Source organism: Athalia rosae, chromosome 6 (genome assembly GCF_917208135.1).
Source record: "Athalia rosae chromosome 6, iyAthRosa1.1, whole genome shotgun sequence".
Classification (NCBI taxonomy): Eukaryota; Metazoa; Arthropoda; class Insecta; order Hymenoptera; family Athaliidae; genus Athalia; species Athalia rosae.
The window spans coordinates 10,735,719-10,759,431 of NC_064031.1; the positions used below are offsets into that span (position 1 = coordinate 10,735,719).

The following is a 23,713-nucleotide window of genomic DNA, read 5'->3' on the forward strand; positions in this document are numbered from 1 at the left end:
GGGAGAGAGCGTAACGCGATGGGACGGGTAACGATCAACGGGAGGAGGAAGATCCTCCGTGGAACCGGAAGTCCGGAGAGCGCGTATACCGCGCGGCCGGGCGAACGTTGCCCGTACCACTTGGAGAGCCCCTTACATCTTTGACGAGGTACCGGAGAGGTTGAGTGGAAATGAATCCAGTCCCCGCGTGCCATTGTGTTATTATACCGCAGCCTCGAGCCCCGTGGCTCTTCTCAGTTTATGAATTAAATCTAAGCCAAGCCGGCTACGCGGCTCCTAAACTCGACCCCCCCCCCTATCCACCCGGGTTTACTTTGCCCGGTCGTGCCGCCGCGGCGCTCTCCTCTTACCCGTAATAAAGTCCCGCGACGTACGCGAACGTACATAGCCCTACGTTCCACCTTCGGCCTAAGGGGTCGCTCGTCGGGGGGCTCCCCCTCCCCCGAGGACCTTCGGGCTTTCAAACCTGCCACCTCCACCTCCCGCGCGTTATCCGCTCCTCTCTCTCCCTCTCCCTCCCTCTCTCTTCTTATATTAAGCTCGCCTCGCCGGAGGTCGCGGAAAACGACATTAAACGTGCTCCCCGAACAACGTCGGCGAACGAGGACCATACGCGACCAACGCAACCGTGACCCCTCTGGCCCAACGGCTTTTGCGACTTGAGAATTTCCCGAGGACGAACCCTTCTCCCGAAACATCCGAGGATAATCGCCCATCGTCTCAATCGCCCGCCCAACCGACGACTCGTCGGAACGGTCAATTACATCGAGGCGCAACCGTCTGTTTAACGTCGCATTAATGATTGGAAAAAAGTAACGATAAAATCACCGCGACACGCGTCCTTCTGGTATACTATACGTGTATAGATATATATCGCATATATATATTTTCCCATTAATATTATCTCGTTAAAGTCTATTCGTATCATAGAATGTGACATCGGCCGGTGTTGTCGTTGAGCGGAAATTTAATATCCATCAGCCGTGCGAGTATTCGATGCGGGGCGATCGGAAATGTATACTTATATATACACACGTTGATGTAACCAAGATTGGAAATTGCGCGCGCGGCTTCCACTGACAAATGAAAACCGATTCCCGTTCTATAACGCGTACGCGTGCAAAAGCGGAATGCATGCATGAATATACATGTGTCGACTGCAGCCATCGGGACCGGTGACTTTATAGTTACAGAAACTAAGCTCGCACCTATACCGGTTGTACGCAGAGTACCATAATGGGATAGAAAGTTACTTCGTATGAATTACCCCTCAAGAATACCGCGTATACCTATACACGTGCGCGACCGGGGTTAAATCAGCAGCAACAGTTATTCCTTTAACGAAGCAAAGTAGTATTGCCTCTAGATATGGGTTGGAAATGTTTAACAAGGACTCAGTTAGCTGTTGAGTGCTCATATTCGCCCGAGGAAACTTAACTAATCCAGCGGAGTGTTTTCTCAAGCTCCCTATCTTTACATTATACGATATCCGCGTATAACTCCGCATCGGATGGCCCAAAGCGCGACCGGTCGTTCAACCCCTCGCCGAATCGTCGATTATCAACGTTTCATACGTCAATTGATTTTCATCCGTGCCTTTATTTTATTGAATAATCGCACGAAGGGGGTTTCGCATGGAATCGCACTCCGCTCCCTAAATAATTTCCGGTGTATGTATATGTATGTATGTACACATAAATATACACCTGCGTCGCGGTCCTCGCTTCGGCGTTTTTTTTAGTATAAATATTTATCGAGTATAATTATGCTTTTTCCTTTCATTAGTGCACTGTACGATTCTAATTTTCGACTCGGTTAATTTCCGTTAATGTATCGAATTCACCGAAACCGAAGAGCTTGCGAAAAATAATAACGATAACACGGTCAATAATGAAAATCGACTTCCTGCCTATATCGTATTAAATTCAACCCTTGACGAGGTGAAAATAACAAACGAATATCCGAATCAACGTCCGGACACGCATTAAGGACCATTAGACGTTCTCCATCTTTCAGGAAGCGAGCGGGCGATGAGCTCCACAGCGATCCGAACGAGCCTCCTCCTCCAGGTGGGTATAAATTTGGCGCGACTCGTACGCGCCGAACGAAGGGGAGGAATCGCGGGCTCGGGCTCGCCGGCGCTTCCGCCAAAACTGAGGGTGCGGGTTTCCCCGATCGGGGGGTGTAAGTCGAGTCCGTTAAGTAGGTATGTATACAACTGGGCGTGCGTTCGCGGCGTGTCTTATCGTTGCGATCCCAGGTCGACCTGCGCCTACCGTGTCCCGGCATAACAATTACCCCATTACACGAGATCGCCGTGGCCACCACACGTTCCGAGGAGTCTACGAGGACCGGTAGTGCCCGTGTTCCCCTCACCGGGCTACCGACCTTCCCGATTTTGCTACGGTTACTTCTGACCGACTGCCGTTACGATTGACGCCGACCAGGGAGGTTTTTCTTCTCTCTCTTTCTTTGCGATCTCAATCTCAGAGTTTATGCGTCATAGCTGCAGATGGGGTGGAGTCGAGGCACGGGTACTTAATCATCGCGGTAATACGATGAAAAGGAAAGGAGGAAAAAAGAAGACGAAAAAAAGAAAGAAAGAAAGAAAGAGAGAAAAAAGACAAAATTTATAACTCGCTTATTTATACGCTTTTACAACATTTTGCGAAAGGGGTTTTTTTTCCATTATTATTATTATTATTTCATTTTTCATTTCTGCATCGAGCGTCAAAGATACGACGGCTGGTTAATAATGTTTCTCTGAAAAGTATCCAACCAAGTATTACTTTAGGTACGCCAACGCCAAGGTGGAATATATTTCTCGAGGTAGATTGCTGAAATTCCGCTAAAAAGAGAAGGAATCCAAAAAAAAAATGGGAAGAAAAAAAAAAAAAGAATTTCGTGACAAGGAGTGACAATGACAGGAATACACGTAGCCGATACACCCGTTGGTACGTACGTACGTAGAACGTCGCGGTTTCTCCTCGAGCGACGCTTCGGTGAAAATATCTTGCGAACCGCAACTGCGTCCTGCAAGTCGAGATAAATTTTGTGAACAATATGAAATTAATAACCATTAGCTACTATTCGAAAAGTTACCAGAAGCCTCCGTCTGCAAGTTGCCTGACGACGGAGTTCCCCACTTTTCTGTAACGAACTGCTCGGAGCCAGAGGCAGACGAACAAGCAGCTCTCTTGTCATTTGCATTAACCAATTAGCCCCTGCGACGCGGAGTTTGAGACGTAGCAAAAACTAGTCAACGGAGTATACACGGTATATACCTGCAGGTATATGTATATATATATGTATGTATGTACATTCGCTACCCGAGCTAACCGCGTGTACCTACATTCCTCGGAACGGGTCAACAGCTGACTATAGGGTAATTACGGGAGTGACGAAAATTTGAATAGAATAAATGAAAATGATGGCTACGGGGAAAGAACGGGGGCGGGGGAGGAAAAAAAAAACAAAAACAGAAAGAGAGATAACACAGAACAAAAAAATAAATACTTCGGGGAAAGTTGTACGCGTTGTAAAATTCAACGGGGGAATAATTAACCGCAATTTCAGGACCGAGGCAATTGCGGTGGATTGAAGAATTCTCAGGTACTATTCGCAGATATTATATAATAACTGTGGATATAGGAGAAGGTAGGTGCGGTACGGAAGATGGGTGGCGCCCGTTCCGGCGGCAGGGCGTCTGTTGCGCCGGTAATCTGGGATTTGGAATTCGAGGGTCGCGAGTTATGCCGCATTCGGCGGTATGTAGTAATTAGCAACATTGCTGCTGCCTGCAGCCAGCCCCACCCCACCCCACCCCACCTCACCCCCCCGCCGGTTACAAGGTCTCTCCGAGCTACGCGCGACCCTTCCCGATACTCTCTCCTATAGTCGACGTCAGTTTCTCGCACAAAACACAAATGCCCTACCCGCCGCCCTTGGCGTTTCCGTACTCCAGGTATTGTACGTACACGTAGAGACATTGTACGACGAACCACCGCACGTATGCGTAAATTATAGCGATGTTATTCGACAGGTTTGATCCGCCGAGGAATCAAACGCAACCGCAATATCATATTGTTAATTGTTGCAAATATTTACCCAAGGCTGTCGGTGAACTCGGTAACTCGGTGCGGGCTTCCCCCTCGAGTCGGTGAAAATCCTCGAAGGTTGCGAAGGGAAGAAAAAAGGCCCAGGCCACGGGGGGGGGGGGGGGAGGTAGAGGGGGAGACTTACGGTGGTAAGCGAGCTGGAGCAAAGGCGCAGGCAAAACACGGGATGGTTAAACTTTGGCTCGCAAGCTTCGCAAAGTTTATTAAAGTGTCTGGCATCTGTAGCTGAATTATCACTGAACTTAGTTATTTTCGTTACCGCAAAAAGTTATTTATTATGCCCCCATCTTATGCTCCCAACGTAACGCTGTGTACCAAGGAATAAACTCCCCGTCACACGGCCCTTTAAATCTCACGGATCTTCCTCCGCGAGGACCTTCTTCATATATGCCTCTCCTTATCCCCGCGCTACTCATCTCTCGTCCAAACCTTGATTCGGAAATCGTCTACGATCGCGTGGCTAGGGATGCACAAGCTATACATTGGAATTTCTGCGCACAGGTTTTCCATTATTTTTCGATTTTTATCGCGTTGCGGTTCGTTGATTTTTTCGAATTTTTTCTTCGCCACTTTATCCGAACCCTCCGCAAACCATCGTGCAGAAATTTATGTACATCCAATTCGCAATCGCTCGTTACGAAATGATAAATATGTAAAAGGGTAATATGGCGGATGTGGGCGGTGTGAAAATGTGGAGGGTGATGATAAATAAAATTATAGTAACCCTCGTGCACCCTTTGATGTCCATCGCGTAATGTCTTGGGAAATCGATTGTTCTCACAATCAGTCGGAAATAGTTCGAAACGGAAGAAAGAGAAGTAAGTTTCTAGATTGCGAATGATGGTAGGTTGATGTTTGTTCTTTTTTCTTTGTAATAAAAAATGACGGTGACGCATATTCGCATATTCGTGTAATAAAAATGATATTGCAGGCTTAATCTTATACAACGCGGAAGTGTGTGTATCGTATTTTACAACATCCACGACGGGGTTAAGAGATCAACTTCTTGTAAAACAGTAAATGAAGAGTTATCGCTAAGATTTATATTACCACGATTAGAGGGACTCGATAAATCAGATAAGTGTAAGTCAAAGTCGCGAACAAAATAGAATGTCCGCGCTTTTGTTCGAACACGCGACTCAGCGTCCCCTATTCCTTCAAGGGCAGCACGTACCAAGGGTGGTTGTGTCTCCACCTTGCAACTACCCCTCGACTCCAGTCGATCAGGGAGGGTTTCATACTACCCTCCGTCGCTATATGTCCATCGCGACTTCCGAATTTGAATTGCGACCCTCCATCGGTTGAAGCGAAATCGGCCTCTCGAAATTTCGATCGATGAACAAATTTTTGACCGTTGGATTGTTCGGACCAAAACGCTTTTATTTTCTATTCTCGGGAGGAGATCCCGAAAGTCGGGTGACCAGAACAGACGATCGTTAGCGATGAAAATACGCGAGGTCGAACTTCGGCGCGGTTTTTTAATCGAATTCGAGGCACATCGAGCAAAGTCGCGCATGTCTATGATAACAATCACGTGACGATGATAAAAATGGCCGTTATCGTGGGTGATTCCGGCTAGCCATTTAATGCGTGTTTGATATAATACCGCCTAATAGATTTATGTGTCCATCGCGTCGACTGTTTGATCAAAAAGAGAAAAAAAAAGAAAGTTGCGTCACGACGTCGAATCCCCGTTACAACCGCGTTGCGTTATAAAATTTTATGTGAAACGCGTAAAAATAAGATAACGAACACATCGTCATCTAGATAAGAAAATAGAAGAAATGCGGCGACGTTCCACCCACGGAAAGATCTCTTATTCAAAGGCGTGCGAGCTACTAGTGCAGCCTCGATACAGGTGCCCTGAAAAATATTAATTATTACATCAGAGATGTATTGAACCATCTATGATTACATGTTACACCCGCTACGGGCTCTGTGAAGTCAGACGAAAGTCGTTTTTATTGGAAAGGCAGGCTGCGCAGCCGACGAGCAACGCGTTCTCCATCGGAGTGACGAAACATCCGCTGGCGGACAGCGCGCAGTTGTTATCACGTGGCGGTTAAATCCCTACCAGTTCAGTTGGATTTGAAATCACACGGTCCGACGACACAGACGGATCCGGTCTTTTCGATTTATCCGAAGGACGAAATACCCTGAAGTATCAACATGACGCAGAGACAGAACTCCTTCGATATCGTTACGGATCTTCAGGACGTATTGACTCCTTTCGGAGCCCAACTCAGAGGGATTTACAAAAGGTCAGTAGCATCAGATTTCACTGAATTGGATCCTTAGCGATTTGATTTCCGTAAAATAACAACTACGTTTGATGAATCTTGAAATCAAGGGTCAATCGGACAAATTTTTGCCCCAATATTTCCTGACCCTTCTTCAAATTTGCTGTAATATATGTAATGAATATTCATCAAACCTCGACGTGAAGACGATCTGGCGATTTTTATTGAGCCGTGAACCTGAGGTTAAAAAGAGATTCGCTTGATTCTAGTTTGTTCGTATTTCCGAACCATTTATATTCGTCTATGTACTTTATATCCAGTCCGAAGTATGTCTTTAACGATTATTTATTGAATCTTCAGGAGCGGTGCCTACATAGCTTTCAGGGACAGACTTCCCGTGATACTTACCAGAGTCATAGACTCGCTGAGTCGTGATAAGGAGGAAATCGTTCAGAAGTACGGGAAGGTGAACCAATTGCTTATTTTCACGAATTCGATTTGATTTCGTCTATCGCTTTATATATCATTTTCAAGGCACTGTAATATCCTATCGTTACTCTGGATTCATACGCGCTCGTTCGCTGTTTGCTTCACGGCATTGAGTCTAATTGAGTTATTGTCTAACGATGTTAATTGCTTCGTTAATTTTTCACAGTCGTCAGCCGAAGACTTGAAGCAAGTGATCGGCTATATAAGCAAATTGAAGAACGAGTTGGTCACAAACAAGCCTCTCAAGCCTCTGACTTGTCCAGCGAGCGAAGATGATCCTCTCGCAAAAAATATCAAAGTATGGAACGATTATCTGGAGGAGCGCACGAAGCTGGAGGGCAGGGTACCAAACTGGTTCAACACGATTGCTCTGTACTCGGAATGCTACGTGTATCGGAGAATCATCGAGGCGTTCACCCTTACGTAGGAATTTCGAGGACTATGTTGCACGAAATAAGTGACGGTTGATCACAGGGTCTAATTTGGCGATTGACTTTTCAGGGAGACGTTGAAATACTACGATCCTTACGTCGGACTGAAAGAACAATCGTATACCGGTGCCCTGGACAGTGCGATAGCTATCGCTGGTCACACTCTGAAATTATTGAAAAATTCGAAAGATCTTTCTCCGTCTGACGTGAAAAACGAATTTGCAAATTTCTTGAGATTAGGTGTCTGGGGAAACAAGTGAGTACCTCCTCACCGATTTCTGTTTTCTTCCTTAACGGAACGTTGAATAACGCAATTAATTTCTTTTCAGATTTGATCTATCCCTGAGCGGAGGTGTCCAAAAGGACCAGATTACGGATCCATTGGGAATCCTGAAAACCCTCGAAAATGATCTTTTGATCGACCACACAGATTTTGTATGGAATTTCCTGAAAAAAGCGCAACAGAAAAATGAATCGACGAGGATCGACATAGTCCTGGATAATGCTGGATACGAACTATTCACGGATCTTTGCATCGCTGTATTTCTGATCGCTTTTAATCTGGCCGAAAAAATTAATTTCTTCGTAAAATCCATGCCCTGGTTCATAAGCGACGTGACCAGCAAGGACTTTTATTGGACGGTCGAACAAATCAAAGGGTCATCGAACCCCGATTTAGCGGCGCTTGGCAAACTGATGGAAAGTCATCTGGAAAGCGGAATTTGGTCGATCGTGGTAAGAATCAGAGAAATTGAAGGTAAATTTTCAACCCGCTAACGCCAATCTTTCTCGTCCTTCGTCGACAGGACGAACCTTTCTGGTCCTATTCGTACTCATTCAACGAGATGGCATCTAGAGATCCAGCTTTGTACGCCAAACTTTCGGAAGCTACGTTCATAATATTCAAGGGCGACTTGAACTACAGGAAATTGGGAGGCGATGTAAACTGGGAATACAGTACCAGTTTCATAGAAGCCCTTCAAGGATTTTTACCTTCCACCTTCGTCAGCCTGCGCAGCATCAAATCAAACGTTTTGGCTGGACTGAAACCGGGCTTAGGACAATCTCTGGATAAAAATCAACCGAATTGGATGCTCACCGGGCAATATGGACTCATAGAAGCGACCGTAGACGCCTGCCCGTGCAGCGAGGGTGGATGCTGATGTAACGAAACGTCCTAGAATTGAATTTTTACGATATAATACGACGTCAGTCACGATACAAACTCCATACCAACGCGTTTTTCACGCGCATCTCTTCTATTTATTATTCAATCAACCTGAATTCAAATTCAATATTATATTGAAATGTAACTACTTAAATAATGTTATATAATGCATGTATCATAAGTTTGTGTCTAACTGTGCGAGTGTGTAATATAAAGTCCTGGCTTTGAATCATTCTATTGATTTTATGCGGGATGATCGATATTTTATTAATTAAACTATTAAATTCACATCACTGCACACCGAATATGTATTATTTCAAACTTCTTCGGTCTGTTGATGTAACTGAGGTCAATCGGTACGTTTATTATCAAAATTTGTTATCTTTACCTAAACCCTGAGAAACGATCGTCATTGGTACGACCACAGATTGAATCGAAGTATTCGGTGTCGTAACAGCGACGCGAAATTTTGATGAACGTACGACATACAAGTTCAATGTAAGACCCACGAATCGTTCGAATATTTTTCATTGTCATCAGTTGCTCCTCCGCCGAATCCGAGGACAGTATCGTCGTCAGAATGACTCCCTTTAAAGATTCGTTGAAAACTTTAAGAATCGTGAAGTGGAAACGATTCGTCGCTCTATATCTCTTCGTAAACTTTCTCCTGGCTATTTCCGTGGCCCAAAATTTATCCGTTCCTACGTCTGACAAGTTTTATCAAGATGTTTTAGATGCAGCGATGCGACTGTCGCCCGCCTCCGTTTCGGAATTACAAGATAGCCCAGCTCCCTTCGGCGCACACCTGTCAGCTAAGTACAACAAGTAAATAAAACGTCACAATTACCAAGTAAATGACGAGTACAATAAATTTCGGTGTAACCTGGACCTCTGGCCGTATAAAAATAACGATTGAACTATTCATTGTCCGAAGGTGGGGCGCTATCGCACTTTCTTATCTTTCGAAAAAATGTTCATTTTTTTTTACTCCGAACGGGTTGTTCGTTCAGGTCACAACCTACGTCAAGATATGACCGTTGATGTTTATGATTTTGTTTTGGGGCCCGTTTATTTTATGAGTCCGTAATATATCACCTTGGAAATACCGAAATCGTCGTGATTATTGCGTTATGTCACGGTAAAACGATTTGATGATTGAGTGTACAGTTATTTTCTTTTTTTTTTTTTTTGGTTTCTATAATGTCTTTTCAAATTTGACGCAGGAGCCTCGCTTATCGTGTAACACTCGTCATCTACCCATCCGTTGTACACGTGGTACACGATCAACTAGTTAAGGACGCTGAATCATTGGTTCAAAAATACGGAAAGGGGAGTGACGAAATATCATTGATCTACTCCGTCGATAATTTCTTTATGTTCAACAATTAATTATGACTATAGGCCGGTGCTGAGGATGTGAACAATACTTTGAAATACCTCGAGGTAATGGAGGACGATATTCGCAACAACGCACCCCTGACACCTATGGCTTATTCTTCTGACGAGAATGACACCAGTTTGGACAGTGTTAAAAGCTACAACGATTATATCGAAGAACTCGGTAGAGGAAAAAACATTCCGAAATGGTTGAACAGTCCGTGGATATACACGGAAGCATATCTATACCGAAGGATTATTCAAGGATTTCTTATCACGTGAGAAAAAATTGCCAGATTTATTCCCGGTTTCAGATGCCTTCTTACTTAAGATCTTTCAGAGAAACATTGAGGACCTATGATCCGTATGGTGGACCAAAAACAACGCTTTTCGAAGGATCTGTGGATAGCATCGTTCAATTGGCTACTTACTTCTTGTCAGATTTTAACGGAGGTGCGACCGCTTCGCCGGAGAATCTTCGATCGAAATTCGTAAGCCTCCTAAAACTAGGGGTTTGGGGCAATAGGTGAGGCGTTGTAAATATGTTTTCTTTGACCGATTAATCGCGACGCCGATAACGCATTCCCTAGGCGTGATTTGGCTATAACGAGAGGGGCGGGTAATGCCGAAGTTGGAAATCCGTTGGATTTGATCGATGCCCTGGACGAAAAACTGCTCGCTGATGATTCCGGTTTTGTGTGGGATCTGATATCGTCGGGAGCGAGAAGAGCTAATGGGACGAAGAAAGTCGATATCATACTGGACAACGCGGGATATGAATTTTTCACCGATCTTTGCCTGAGCGTTTTTATTATCCGGCATAATCTCGCTGACCAAGTACGATTTTACGTCAAAACTCTACCCTGGTTGAGCAGCGACGTGACGACGAGAGATTTTCATTGGACGATCGATCGCATGAAGAATCACGAAAATCCTGCACTCTCAGAGTTTGGAAAAATCGTGGAGGATTATCTCAAAACTGGTACATTTACCATAGAGGTGAACACCCGGTACGATAATCAGGATCTGCGGCAGAATTTCTCCGCTACTTAAACTTTTCGTTTTTCAGGAGGAATCTTACTGGACCTCCCCGTTCCCTTATACCGAGATGCCGCGGAGGGATGCCGCCTTGTACGCCAAACTAGCGGAATCTAGTTTGATAATAATTAAAGGAGATTTAAGTTACAGAAAACTATTGGGTGACATCAACTGGGAATATACGACCAGTTTTCAGCGCGCTCTTCAAGGATTTCTACCCGCTAACTTGGTTATTCTGCGGGTGATTAAAGCGGACATGTGTACCGGATTGAAACTCGACTCTGCTAACATTGTAGAAAAATCGTTCGCAAAACCCCAGCCGTTTGATGACGGATATGGGCTGATACAGGCAAATTTTGGGGCTTGAACCCAGATCGGATCGTTTCGAATGACCGTTTTTTATGCAACTCAATGAATGTAAATTATCTTTTATTTATCTGAACGTAAAAAATCCATATGTCATGCGATAAGTGCATGTTTTTGATAAAGAGCAGAATATTTAATCATTTGAGATTCTGGAACAAAGTCGCAACCCACATAAATCCAGTCTTTCATAATCCGTTGATTATTTTTTTTCCGCCGAAAGTATATCTCTCCTTTCCTAACCGCTACAAACCGATTATAAATCTGTCTACCGAAGTGGTAGAACGCCAAGGACGGTCACGGAGGCAGCGCAGTTGGTAAAAAAATTTACGAGATCAAGCCGCGTTATGATTTTTCCTGCATCGTTTTGCCCGGTGAAACTGCGATATTTGTACGTTATACTGGTTTTCCTGTGCTTAAACAATTATGTACGAACACAGGCGCAAAGTTTGGTGCCGCAGGCACACCGAGAAACTGAAGCTATCGTAAACCCGGAAAATGGAGTTGAAATACAAGACATTGAAACTCCTTTCGGCGCGCAGTTGTCTGGAACTTACAAAAAGTAAGTAAAATAATTAAGTGTGCCGGATTCACGATGAATCGCTGAATAATAGAAAAATCAACTTAGCGCTGACCACTAAATCTTTATTCTTCAACGGTCTCTGATATACGTTCGAAGGAAATCGCAGGTTCGTGACCCTTGGATAAAAGAAACTCTGATATCAGAAATCTGTTGTTCATTCTCTGCCGCAGCTACCTCGGAAATAAATTATTTCTTGTGTATTAACACTGCCCATATTTTGACCCGCAGAAGTTTCGCTTACCGGAATTTCTGGTACAGATTTCCAAAGATCTTATCCGTTGTGATCGATACTCTGAGACATGACGAGGCCGAAATCGTTGAACAGTACAGAGGCGTGAGTGTTTCCATTCCTCATTTTGTTGGGTACACGCCCGTCGGTTGGTAAATTGCACGAATATTTATTGAATAAAAATATAAATATTTCCAGTCGTCTGCCGAAGGCGTCAGTCAAGCCATAGCCTACATTGAAAATCTGAGAAACGAAATTTCAAACGACGCACCGTTAGTGCCGCTAGCTACTTCTTCAAACAAAAGTGACAGCAATTTTGACGATATCGAATTGTGGAACAATTATCTAGCCGAACGCATCAGAAGCGACGGAAGAATTCCAACTTATTTTACCCTCGCCCCTTGGATATACGGGGAAACTTACATGTATCGAAGACTTGCGCAGGGTTTCGATTTCACGTATGTAAAAATCACTGATTGTCGATAGCTTTGTCGTAACGGAAAGTGCCTGAGAAACTAAAGAGAATATTTGGTCGCAGGGAAACCTTACAGACGTACGATCCGTTTGGTAAACAAAAAAGGCTCGCCTTCGACGGTTCGATAGACAGTATAATCGTCGTGGCTACATATACCCTGGAGCAAATTAACAGAACGGAAAATGTTTCTTTGGAGTCCCTCAAACCGGAATTCGTCAAACTGTTGAAGCTCGGCCTCTGGGGAAACAGGTGAGATGGTATAAAAAGTTTCGAACATGTTTTATGGAATCATGTTTATGACGTCTATATCTTTAATTCTACAGGCGTGATCTATCGCACAGTGAGGGTGCAGAGAACGCGCAAGTCGGAAATCCCCTAGAATTTCTCGATGAGCTCGACGAGGACATCCTTGTCGATGATTCTGTCTACGTGTGGGACCTGCTCGTCAACGCAAGGGAGAGTAACGGCACGAAAATTATCGATAATGTCCTCGATAATGCTGGCTATGAGTTTTTCACCGATCTTTGCCTCGCGGCTTTCCTAATCGCTCATAATTTCGCGGATAAAATTCGTTTCCACGTAAAGGGTTTGCCCTGGATGATCAGCGACGTAACCGCGGAAGATTTTCATTGGACAATCGAACGTATGGTGGAATCTGAAAACTCTGCTTTATCCGAGTTAGGGGCAATTCTACAGGGTCACCTTGAGTCAGGCGCATTCACAATCGAGGTAACAATTACGGCTCCAAAAAAGCTCCTGAGAACTTGAAAATTCTATGTGTAATATTTTTATATTCTATTATTTCTCTGAACTACATAGGAAGAGCTTTTCTGGATCTCCCCCTTCGTTTTTCCCGAGATGGCGCGAAGGGACCCAGCCTTGTACTCCGAACTTTCTGAATCAACTTTGATAATTATCAAAGGAGACGCGAATTACAGGAAATTATTATCGGAAATCAATTGGGAATACACGACCAGTTTCATTCGTTCTATTCGAGGATTTTCACCCTCCAATTTGGTTGCACTGCGAACTGTAAAATCGGATCTGATTAGCGGGTTAAAGCCTGGTGAGGCCGAAAGTCTCAAGGCAAAAAATAGCGGTTGGATGCTCCTTGGGCAGTATGGACTCATACAAGCGAACAAACCCGAATCACATGAGTGACAATTGCTTTGTTATGATTGTAACAGCTATGACCGAATCAATGATTTAACATCGATGAATATCATCGTAGAAAAATAAAAAAAATAGGCGATCCTACAGTGACCCTCGCATCCTTCTCAGCCAAAACGTACATTTGTCTTTTTTCATTTTCTTCATCAGTCGTAGAGCCGTACGATCCATGTCCTAAATATAAAATTTTTATCCATTTTCGGTGGATAGCATGTGAAGAACAGTCGACTCATGAATGAATGCACGAGTGACACCGAGGAAACGCTATTGCGACGTGCGTACGGCTCTAAGCGTATGCTACGACTGAATGGAAGAGGTGCTGAACAGAAGGTGTGGCCTCGTTCATCCCCTACTCTGTCGCACACACCACCGTATGATCTGCATACGCGAGCTTGGCGCCACTGTGCAGTCATCGTAAGCAGACGTGAGAGTCTAGACGTCGTTTCTAGGTCAAGTTGTGGTCAGGTTCATTTATCTCTTCATCTAAGAAAAAAAAAGTACCTGACAGCCAATAACGATGGCAACATCAACCGAAAGTATCGACGGATTAAAAGATATCGTAACTCCATTTGGGGTGCAATTGGCAGGTGTTTACAAAAGGTAATCACAGTTTGAATTATCAAGTGTGAGCGCACGTGCTACAGAAGAAAAGCAACTGGTCCCTATCGTATTGACTGAAAGATTAAACGGTGACTAACCCTTTTTTTCTCTCTTTCATCTCGGAGTCTCTTCGATTTGCGGTGCCCTCGCTTAGTTTTATTTCGTGGCCATTGATATTAATAACTGCTGTGATATACGATATTACTGAGTCTAGCGTTAGTTTTAATAAATTCACAGGAGTTTTGGGTACACGACTCTCACCTATAGATTGTCTGTAATTCTAACTGGGGTTACCGATTTGCTGAGTAATGATGAAGCGGAAATCGTTTCGGAATATGGACAGGCAAGCATTTGTGAAAGCTTCCATTATTCAACATTGATAATTATTCATTTAATATTCACAGGCAGCTGCTGATGATTTGAGACAGGTCATATCCTATATTAATAAACTGAAAAATGAAATACCATCCAATCGACCTTTGACACCTCTCCTTAATCCATCAGAGGAAAACGACGTTCAAATATGGAATGATTATCTAGATGAACGTACTAAACTAGAAGGAGGTGTCCCAGCTTGGTACAGCACCCCGTGGATTTACTGTGAAACTTACATGTACAGGAGACTGGCTGAAGGATTTAATCTTACGTAAGAATTGTTCAGCTGAATTCGTGATAGTTGAATTTTATCTTCTGATGCCTTTGAATTACAGCAAAACGTTACAACACTTTGATCCATTTGCCAAGCAGAAGAAACATGCCTTCGATGGTTCGGTTGCCAGTGCAACTTCTGTGGCTGCATACACTCTAGCACAAATTGAAAGCAGACAGGATATTGATTCGGAGTCCTGTAAAATCGAGTTTATAAAATTAATGAAATTAGCATTATGGGGTAACAGGTAGTTAGATGGGTTCATCCCTACTTCTGTCTGTAGTTAGACAATTGTTTTGATCATATTATTTTGTAGATGCGACCTATCTCTGAGTGCAGGTGTTGCAAATGGGCAGGTTGGAAACCCACTGGAGTTACTTGCTTCCCTGGAGGCAGACATCCTTGTTGACGATACAGATTTTGTCTGGAATGCGCTTGCTAAAGCAAAAGCGTCTGACAAAACAGTCACACTCGATATAGTGTTGGATAATGCTGGCTACGAATTATTTACGGATCTTTGCCTAGCTGCTTTTCTAGTCGCCCACAAACTTGCTCACAAAGTACGATTTTATGTAAAAAGTATTCCATGGTATGTCAGTGACGTAACCACTGAGGATTTCCATTGGATAATAGAACGTATGCTAGGCTCTTCAAATTCTGAATTAGCACACCTAGGAAAGGTGATCAAAGGGCATCTTGAGACCAATGTATGGTCCATTGAGGTGAGAGATCGAGGCAAACAATACTCGCCCTACACGATCTGACACAATTGTTTGATTCCTCTATTTTCAGGACGAACCTTTTTGGACCCAACCGTTCGTTTTTTCTGAGATGCGACAAAAGAATCCCACATTGTATGCGAAACTTTCGGAAGCAAGCTTAATAATTTTCAAAGGAGATCTAAACTACAGAAAATTGGTGGGTGATATTAACTGGGAATATACCACTAAATTTGTGAATGCCGTACAAGGATTTTTGCCAGCAAAGTTAGTTAGTCTGAGAACTATTAAATCGGACGTCTGCGCTGGCTTGAAACCTGGACAAGGAGAGGCTCTGCGCGTAAAGGATCCCAATTGGATGATCACTGGACAGTATGGGCTCATACAAAGTGCTGATATTGCTTGACTAGAAGAGCAGAGCGTGAAGCCCAAATCTGACTAGTAGGTGTATTTATATTGTAGGAAATTTGAATAGTCATACTTCCGGCCAAAAGAGGATTCTCAATGAAGTATGTCAATACTTCTTCATCGGCGAAACTCATTGTCAGTTGCAACGGTATTGTACTATTTGGAATATTTATTTTATTACACATAGTAGTAATACAATATTTTTAATAATAATAAAGAGTAATAAGTAACTATTATTCGTACATACATAATATCCTCTCGTCCTATAAACGTTTGTACAATTATTATAATTTATATATATCAAATGTGGGGGGAAACCATATCAAAATCAACTCCAGCTGTTTCTTTAGTCGATAAATATTGACGGGCCGACTTTAATGAATCTAATATTATAAATACTTTTAGTATACAATCATAATTTCATTACGTCAAATTTTCGCTGTTTGCATGCTTCATTGAAAATCAATCGGCTCGTGCTTTTAATCCTCAGCAGCTGATTATTTTTTTTGCGCGATTCTCTTACGAAGTCATGCTAAAGACGACGTCCGTCGTTAGGACTGATCGATGATATTTCTGAAATAATTACTCTAAACCGGGATATAAATATTTTCAAAATTGGGTACACATTAGTGGGGACTACGGATTCTCCGAAGATCCAAGGAGTATGATAAATCATTTAGTTGTCCTCGAAAAAACGCACGTTTTTACAGAGCTATTCTTGGCGTAGATATTAACAATATGTAACTGCAATTATTTACGCGATTGTCCTAAATTTTCTTCAATAACCCGCTAGCAATTTTATTAATCCCGTAAAACGCTCTTTAAAAGTTAGTAGCAAAATAAAACAAAATGAAACCTAGAAATCATGTTAGTAAATGGCATGACGAAGGCCGAAAGTTGGACGAGTACAAGTCTCGCGGATTGCGGTCGAAAGACACTCCGTGATGAAAGAAAAAGGAGCCTTTTTGCTCGGAAAAGTATATCAAATTTTTTATATTTATTCTGTCGAGTCAAAGCAGGTCACTGGACGTTTTTGGGAAAAAACCTAAATCGGATCGACAGGTATCACGAGGAACTCTGGTCAACCGCATAACGAGAACGGATTCGGTTGAGAAAAACTTTTCCGCTCGATAGTTGAAATATTTCGGTTGTTAAATTATAAAATATGATAATTTTTTGTAATGGTTAGCTGATCGAAGCATTCGAAATGTATGAATGTTCTACTAGGTTCTTAAGACTAAATATTTTCAAAAACGAAAAATTGTGGGGCAATATAATTTACCTGGGTGCATATTTACACCGACGCGCGTCCTTGATTAACGCGCGTACACACGATCCTTCTATTTACACAGATATCCAGTAATTTCATTGATCCCTATACTCTGAGGCAGTGGGTGATTCGCTACTTCGTGAATGCCGCAAATACAGCCCAAAGGACGGGATTCGCGTTAGATTTTGCAGCCTCAGCTTCAAAGTCGAGGTCGAGTAATGTTCTCACTCGTCGCATAGCCACCTCATAGTCATCGTCGCACAAAGGAGCGAATGCATTCTCCAAGACGTCAGCTGCATGAGCCAAAATAACCAGAGCTAAGGTCCTGCGATCCATTCGGCCTGCATCATTTACCCAGCGACCCAGCACTGCTTCTTGAATCTGTGAACAAAGTGATAATTTGCTACATTACGAACTCGGCTATCATCAAACTTCGAAGAAATAATTAAATAACGGTTTTTGCAGAGTTTCAACTCGAACATATACAATAATTTGGATTTTTAAATATTATTATGAATTGCTGCTTTCATGGAAAACAACATTGAACAATGATTTTATTGTATCTAATCTCCGTCATTCAACCCACGTATGGATGGAGATAAGCTATCAGCTCCCATGTTTCACTATATCACTGGCCAACAAGTAGTATAGCAAACCTTTTTAACAAGCCTCGTTTTGGCTAGGTTGTCGGTCAGAGGGTGAGTCGTCATGTCAAATAGGAGGAAGTTTTGTTTTTCGGTAGTCAAAACGCCTTTCTCCACTAGATTTTTGGCTAATCTCTCCCTTACGTTTTTCAACTGATATCGTAGCTTCAGAGGATTCCATGTCTCGCCTGAAGTACAAAGCAAAACATTAGATTTAAGCTGATTCTCATTCAATTCTTCGTTACAGTGATTTCTCAAAAGAATCCTTTTACCGCTCAGGTACTCTATCCAGCTTTGAACAGTCTCTGGAGGATCTGTATCTTTAAGGTGCTTAAGAGCTTCGTCCAAAAGCACGTCCCCTGTAGGAGAGTCGCTTTTCAAAAGTAGCTTTCGTGCGAGCAACCCCCTCTTTCGCATGCCTGCTTTCTCAAGCTCAACCCTTCCCCGGAGTCCTAGCTCTGCCAAGATGCAGCCTCGGAGCCCAGAGCTTATACAGTCATTCCAAAATGATGTGTATCCCTATAAAAATAGAAAGTCACATCTGAATCTTTACTCCGATAGATCGTAAGCATCCGATCAGAGGAACCAGATGACAAAAGTCGCGTTTTCATTCATTGTTTGACGATTGGCACCCACTTCTTTATCTTTGAGTCCAAGCAGCAGGACTTCCTCCATGAGGGTAAGCCTGGTCTCTTTGTCAGAGTCTGAGTCGACAGCGGGGTTGCAATTGAGATCCTTGTGTGACAAACTCTCCGAATCTCCGCCATGAGCAGAGGACTTATCCCCATTTCCAGTGAGGTCGTTGGAGGAATCTTGACCCAATCCCCCGCTACCACTACCTGAACTACTGCTGTTTATTACTCTACGACGTTGCACCAGCCCGTCCCCACGATTCATCGTTATGTCCGAACGACGGTTGCACCCCACTTAAAAAAGCGCCCCAACTCGACACTCCCTGCCAAAATGACTTACTATGGGTTACTGAAAAATTGTTATAACCCGGTTATCGAATAAACACTATCCTGTTGACGTTTACCTCGATACGACATATCTTTCCAAGATGGCCAGTTTTCGTGGATGGTTTTCACAGCAATCACTTTTGTTCCCCACCCCCCGGTGCCCGTGAAGGGAAACGCGCGGTTGACGGTCGGTACTGCCACGATTGCAGATCCGCGCCGCGGCGAATTGCCCCGTGGCGAGCTAGCGATGAATTGATTCACGTAACAATCATAATTATGGTTGAACCAGAGTCCCGGTTCAACCGTGAGCTAGCGCCTCCATCGGTCGCTATAAAAAATTCAAAGATCGGTAGGATTCGGGATTCTTCGTGAACCCGGGAAGTTGCCTCGGCTCATTTGAATGGGTCGTTAAGACGACAGGGAAAAGTACGTCGATTATTCGCCGATTGTCCAAAACCAATCGAGTAATCCCTACATTTTTTAAAGGCATGGAAAGCCGAGATAAATTCGAATGCAGGGCGTTTATCTCACAGCGCATTTCTAGTTTCAATATCCAGCATATCGATAGCAGTACCAGTTCTATCAGTATCCTACTGACGTAACATTCAATTACCATCAGAATCGACTATCACTTCCGTGGGCGGATTAAAATTTTCTAAAGATCACCGACTCTGGCATTATGCCACCATACTCGATTCATTTCATGGTGTCGAGAGCGGTCGCGGAGCTCGGCGAATCGCTAAGTTTTTTATTTTAATTAGTCTATGCTCTGTGATTTATTTTCTTACATAGGTACACGTGCATAAATCATCAAGTTGAGATCCTGATCTAACAGTGCGATAAAATAATTATTACGTGTAAGTCAAAATTATTATATGTAGTATACAAGCTAGTATACATTTATCTACGAAAAATTCCATAAAGTTTCGTTTGTGCCACTGGCTCTCCGCACCAGCATTTATACCTTCCTCTTAATTTCGAATCCCGGATGATCTCTTGATCGCCTACGATTTCTTTGCAAAATATATGTACATGGAGAATAGGCTTTCCGATTTGACTTATTTCATGACGACATTTATAAGGTGATATTACCAGAGGCTAACGACGCTACGCCTCTTGTTAGTCCTTTTGACCTTTTTTCCATCGCACTTTTTCACTCGACATTTTGCATATATTTTCTACACAAGACCCGCATGCACGGCAAGGTCTTCCTGAATCTCGAAGAACTAACGGTACCGCCTTACTCCTCATCTATCTTTCTTTTTCCTGTGATACACTTACCCCTTTATCGCGTCTGAGATTGAAGGAGAAAGACCAAGTAAAAGACTTTGACTACATCTCCGCATCCATGCAACCTGTATCGTGACTTACAGGTGAATATAACTGGAGATTAAAAAAAAATGACGCGGTGATCCCCCGTTCCCACGTATTTTTGAATCGGCATGGATGCAGATATTTTTTATGACATTATATGGCCGTAGGCACAATTACTGTATGCGTGTAATATGAAATCGTTTCGAAATGTTCTATCAACCTCTCTCCACTGCAGAATAATGTAATCGAGCGAGCGAGCGCGCGCATTCGCTACTTACGACTTTCTGTTAGGATAGTTTCGTCGAATATAATCTTTCTCCCCCGCTTATATGGTACATACTGGATAACCTTTCGCTTCCTTTAGGCATTTCTAAACGGCAATAGCAACAGTAACAGCAGCTGTCATCCCACGCTGGGTTACACCGCGAGCTATAATTGTGCAGCTCGGTCCAATAATATAACAATGCTGTCTCCCAACATAATGTGAGCGAACGATTCACTCTCCTATACCATAGTCGCATCTCCTCGATGCTGCTGCAGACACAATCCGTGTAAAACATACTTATGAGACGGTCGCCCGTTCGTCTGTCGAGAAGTTAAATTCAATTTAAATTAATATGCGGTACACGTAGCGAACTCTTTTATCTTCCTACGTCTAATTCTTTATTTTTTTTTTGTCTCTCGTTTTTCTACGATCCATAGTGTACACAATATTGGTCCTGATATGTACCGCGATCGCAAGCGTTACACGTGGGTCGATCGGGTTGATCATATTTGCAATTTGCGTATGATCGGTTGTAGCGTAGCTAGGAATATCGAGTCTATGATCAATTCTACGAATCGATATGTGGCTACATTTATCGAAAAAACATTTATCAAGTTATTGATTGAATAGGGATATAGATGCATTATAGCTCGCAGCCGCGCTGCAGAGGCTACATGAGGTAACATAACAGTTTTTTCAACACCGGATATGGAGAGGCACGCGTCAAACTTCCTGTCTTCCTTGACCGGAAGTAACCTTTGTCCGATTAAAAAAACGCACACGTTCGTCGAACGGCGATCTTGCGGTGCCTGAACCAATAATAGCTGTAACAAGCAAGTTCATCTGCAACCGAATGACCTGAGATTCCAATCTTGATACATGAAAAGGAAGAAAATTAGCGAGAACTCTAGTGTGCGCAGAGACATTGAAGAAACTAATTAATGAATCCATTGAATTGTTCATGGGAGAAACGATTTGAAATATTTTCGAATAGAAGTCTAGATTCTAGGAAAATGATGAGATCATTAATTCTGGGTTCCTTCTAGTTTGTTTTTTTTTCATTTTTGTAAAATGACCGAAAATCATTCTGTACCAATTAAGTAGAGCGTGCAGGATATATTGTACAGCACAGGGAGCGAGGATAAGTGGGACTGGATATCGTGATTCATGGGAATGATCTTTGTAACGAATAACAATTGGAGTATACCACGTGTGTACAAAAGGTGGATTATAAAGTTTGAACCGAGAGAGGTGCTGCTCGTTGCAGGAGTTATCGCACCTTTCACAGTCCTCTTTCAAACGGCTTACGTATAATCATACACGTTGTACGTATACCTATACCTGTACACCTTACGTACGGTTCCAATGTTGGGAAATGTACGTAAATTCAACCGGTACATATACGTATACCTATAACTAGTCTTTATAATTATAAAACTTGCGATAGGTACGTACGTGTATACTTACGTACTCAATTACCTGTGCGAAATTCCTAACACATTTTCGGAACTATACAGTATTTTATACGCGGTTACGTACGGACTTTTTGATACGAAAACACGGTCTCGAGAATCTGGTTATCTCCGAGGATTGCTAATTATTAGCCGTTGCCGTTGCGACTCACGCTCTATTCGCTTCCGCGATCTTCCTTCTCGTTTATTCCCAGATATGCGTATAAGTAGAATTACGTAACGTACGCGCGATGCGACGCGAGAAAAAATCATTTTCCGCGGCAATTATGAAGTTTTCCTTTTCTCTTTCGATCCTTCTTTCCATCCTCGGTCCAACGACTGCGTCCGTCGCATGCCGCTTTCGAGCTTCGCCTATTTTCAGCCTATATATGTCCCTGTTGTTCGGTTTTAATACGCGAAATACCAGGGTAAATGTTTTGCAAGAGAATATCTTGCGACAAGTTGATGACCTCGCTCTGCACCTCGCCATCTGCTACAGACCACACCGCATTTCTCTGTCTAACTACCATATCCATCCACTGCATTTCAAGAACACCTCCGCACTCTTCACGCTCACTAATTTATGTCAATTTCTGATAAGTTGATTTTTTTTTTTCTCTTTCCCCCTATTTAATACCTACCGATGCATTCGAAATTAATACACGGTTCGCCATTTTGTGTACGGTCGGATATTTTTAACGTAACATGCGTACAAAATCGCGTCGCGAGGATGCCTAGAAATCCTCATTGTTCGATGATTGTGTCATTCGTGGGCTCGCCCATTGGGCTGTGCACTCTGCATAAATATCATATATTTGGCCTTTGTTGTCATTTGCCGCGCTCGGAGATCGCGACGACGATCTTTTCACGTTTCAAAACTATTACTGTATTACACGTACAAATTTTAAATATATATGCGTAAAAAAAACTGCGATAAAAAATCCCTAGCGAACTGATACGCAAACATCCGATGACTTTTATCTCATATCATTTACAACGACTTATTGTAAGTGCACATTTTTGATCTCAAATCAAAACTCACCACTTTACATTACAGGTGAAAAAAAAGGTTTGTTTTTTCAGTAGGTATACTATAGTTAATAGTCTTGGAAGAATATTACATTGGGTAGAAAACTGTGCCAAATTTTTTTTCGTTCAATTCATATCCTATACGCGGTATTCTGTTACGTGACCCAAGGTAATACTTATTATTTCATCCCAATGTCAGCCCACGTGGATAATCCTATGCAGACTTATATAGTAACACACCTGGGCATCCATCTTCGAGGTCAAAAGGGCCGCGCGTTCAAAAAATTGAACGGAGCAGAACTTGCTGACACTGAAAAATTGGAGTAAATTTCGCGTTATGGTGTCTCGGAGTTTTTGATGATTTGTTTTCTATTGGTTTCTATCGATGTGGACTAGAATTCAGGTACGCATGCATCGAAGTAGTAGAAATTGTATATTTGGGGTAATGAAAATGCGATGAGAGTTACGACATCGATTATACTCGATGTATTTATCAGTGGATTTCATATATCGTGTGGGAGGAGTTTAGTGGATACAATACGTGGTTCGGTATATCTACTCTTTGGTAACATATCGCGGTTGGAAAGGAACAGAACGAAGGGCAAAGAGAGGGAGAAACGGAGATGGAATGCGAGAGAGAGAGAGAGAGGGAGAGAAAGAGAGAGAGAGAGCGGGAGCTCAGGGAAGAGGTGTAGTAGGTACGTGAATGTGATTACGGGTTTCT

General features: G+C 42.9%; 4 protein-coding genes and 1 long non-coding RNA gene across 7 annotated transcripts; 3 read left to right on the forward strand and 2 right to left on the reverse strand.

The window, feature by feature from the left end:
- Positions 1–2,629: 2,629 nt before the first annotated feature.
- On the reverse strand, positions 2,630–3,790 carry LOC125501277. Its single transcript, XR_007278810.1, has 2 exons — positions 3,103–3,790; positions 2,630–3,033 (listed from the first exon to the last, which is right to left on the reverse strand). It is a non-coding gene; the product is annotated as an uncharacterized LOC125501277 (long non-coding RNA).
- A 1,880-nt stretch (positions 3,791–5,670) lies between these two features.
- Positions 5,671–13,802, forward strand: LOC105688793. Its single transcript, XM_048657471.1, has 18 exons — positions 5,671–6,379; positions 6,719–6,824; positions 7,014–7,270; positions 7,349–7,534; positions 7,608–8,013; positions 8,085–8,430; positions 9,043–9,271; positions 9,670–9,757; positions 9,848–10,101; positions 10,155–10,349; positions 10,414–10,822; positions 10,893–11,210; positions 11,470–11,786; positions 12,036–12,141; positions 12,235–12,494; positions 12,575–12,760; positions 12,835–13,240; positions 13,331–13,802. The coding sequence occupies exons 1-18, from the start codon at positions 6,288–6,290 to the stop codon at positions 13,670–13,672; spliced, it is 4,503 nt and encodes a 1,500-aa protein (XP_048513428.1). The 5' UTR covers positions 5,671–6,287; the 3' UTR covers positions 13,673–13,802.
- LOC125501505 (damage-control phosphatase ARMT1-like) lies at positions 8,446–11,418 on the forward strand. The gene is made up of 6 exons (XM_048657709.1): positions 8,446–9,271; positions 9,670–9,775; positions 9,848–10,101; positions 10,164–10,349; positions 10,414–10,822; positions 10,893–11,418. The coding sequence occupies exons 1-6, from the start codon at positions 9,027–9,029 to the stop codon at positions 11,226–11,228; spliced, it is 1,536 nt and encodes a 511-aa protein (XP_048513666.1). The 5' UTR covers positions 8,446–9,026; the 3' UTR covers positions 11,229–11,418.
- A 110-nt stretch (positions 13,803–13,912) lies between the features above and the next one.
- On the forward strand, positions 13,913–16,288 carry LOC105688888 (damage-control phosphatase ARMT1-like). 2 transcript variants are annotated; one of them, XM_012405524.3, is made up of 6 exons: positions 13,956–14,281; positions 14,519–14,624; positions 14,686–14,927; positions 14,992–15,177; positions 15,247–15,652; positions 15,723–16,288. In XM_012405524.3, the coding sequence occupies exons 1-6, from the start codon at positions 14,199–14,201 to the stop codon at positions 16,053–16,055; spliced, it is 1,356 nt and encodes a 451-aa protein (XP_012260947.2). In that variant the 5' UTR covers positions 13,956–14,198; the 3' UTR covers positions 16,056–16,288. The 2 variants fall into 2 exon arrangements, with proteins under 2 accessions (XP_048513667.1, XP_012260947.2); XM_048657710.1 differs by lacking the exon at positions 14,519–14,624 and having other exon boundaries at positions 13,913–14,281.
- LOC105688890 (Golgi phosphoprotein 3 homolog sauron) lies at positions 16,209–19,172 on the reverse strand. Of its 2 annotated transcripts, XM_012405526.3 has the most exons (5): positions 19,008–19,171; positions 18,608–18,926; positions 18,244–18,490; positions 17,984–18,159; positions 16,209–17,708 (listed from the first exon to the last, which is right to left on the reverse strand). In XM_012405526.3, the coding sequence occupies exons 2-5, from the start codon at positions 18,866–18,868 to the stop codon at positions 17,460–17,462; spliced, it is 933 nt and encodes a 310-aa protein (XP_012260949.1). In that variant the 5' UTR covers positions 18,869–18,926; positions 19,008–19,171; the 3' UTR covers positions 16,209–17,459. The 2 variants fall into 2 exon arrangements, with proteins under 2 accessions (XP_012260949.1, XP_012260948.1); XM_012405525.3 differs by having other exon boundaries at positions 18,608–19,172.
- Between the last annotated feature and the right edge of the window lie 4,541 nt (positions 19,173–23,713).

Coding starts and splice junctions, on each gene's coding strand:
- LOC105688793 (XM_048657471.1), top strand. CDS start 6,288: ATGACGCAGAGACAGAACTCCTTCGATATCGTTACGGATCTTCAGGAC. Junction 8,014..8,084: donor GCGGAATTTGGTCGATCGTG/GTAAGAATCAGA, acceptor CTTCGTCGACAG/GACGAACCTTTCTGGTCCTA. Junction 12,142..12,234: donor TCGTTGAACAGTACAGAGGC/GTGAGTGTTTCC, acceptor AAATATTTCCAG/TCGTCTGCCGAAGGCGTCAG.
- LOC105688890 (XM_012405525.3), bottom strand. CDS start 18,868: ATGAATCGTGGGGACGGGCTGGTGCAACGTCGTAGAGTAATAAACAGC. Junction 18,160..18,243: donor CTGGATAGAGTACCTGAGCG/GTAAAAGGATTC, acceptor TTTGTACTTCAG/GCGAGACATGGAATCCTCTG. Junction 17,709..17,983: donor AAACGAGGCTTGTTAAAAAG/GTTTGCTATACT, acceptor CTTTGTTCACAG/ATTCAAGAAGCAGTGCTGGG.
- LOC105688888 (XM_048657710.1), top strand. CDS start 13,913: ATGAATGAATGCACGAGTGACACCGAGGAAACGCTATTGCGACGTGCG. Junction 14,282..14,685: donor TTGGCAGGTGTTTACAAAAG/GTAATCACAGTT, acceptor TAATATTCACAG/GCAGCTGCTGATGATTTGAG. Junction 14,928..14,991: donor GCTGAAGGATTTAATCTTAC/GTAAGAATTGTT, acceptor TTTGAATTACAG/CAAAACGTTACAACACTTTG.
- LOC125501505 (XM_048657709.1), top strand. CDS start 9,027: ATGACTCCCTTTAAAGATTCGTTGAAAACTTTAAGAATCGTGAAGTGG. Junction 10,102..10,163: donor ATTCAAGGATTTCTTATCAC/GTGAGAAAAAAT, acceptor AAGATCTTTCAG/AGAAACATTGAGGACCTATG. Junction 10,350..10,413: donor CTAGGGGTTTGGGGCAATAG/GTGAGGCGTTGT, acceptor CGCATTCCCTAG/GCGTGATTTGGCTATAACGA.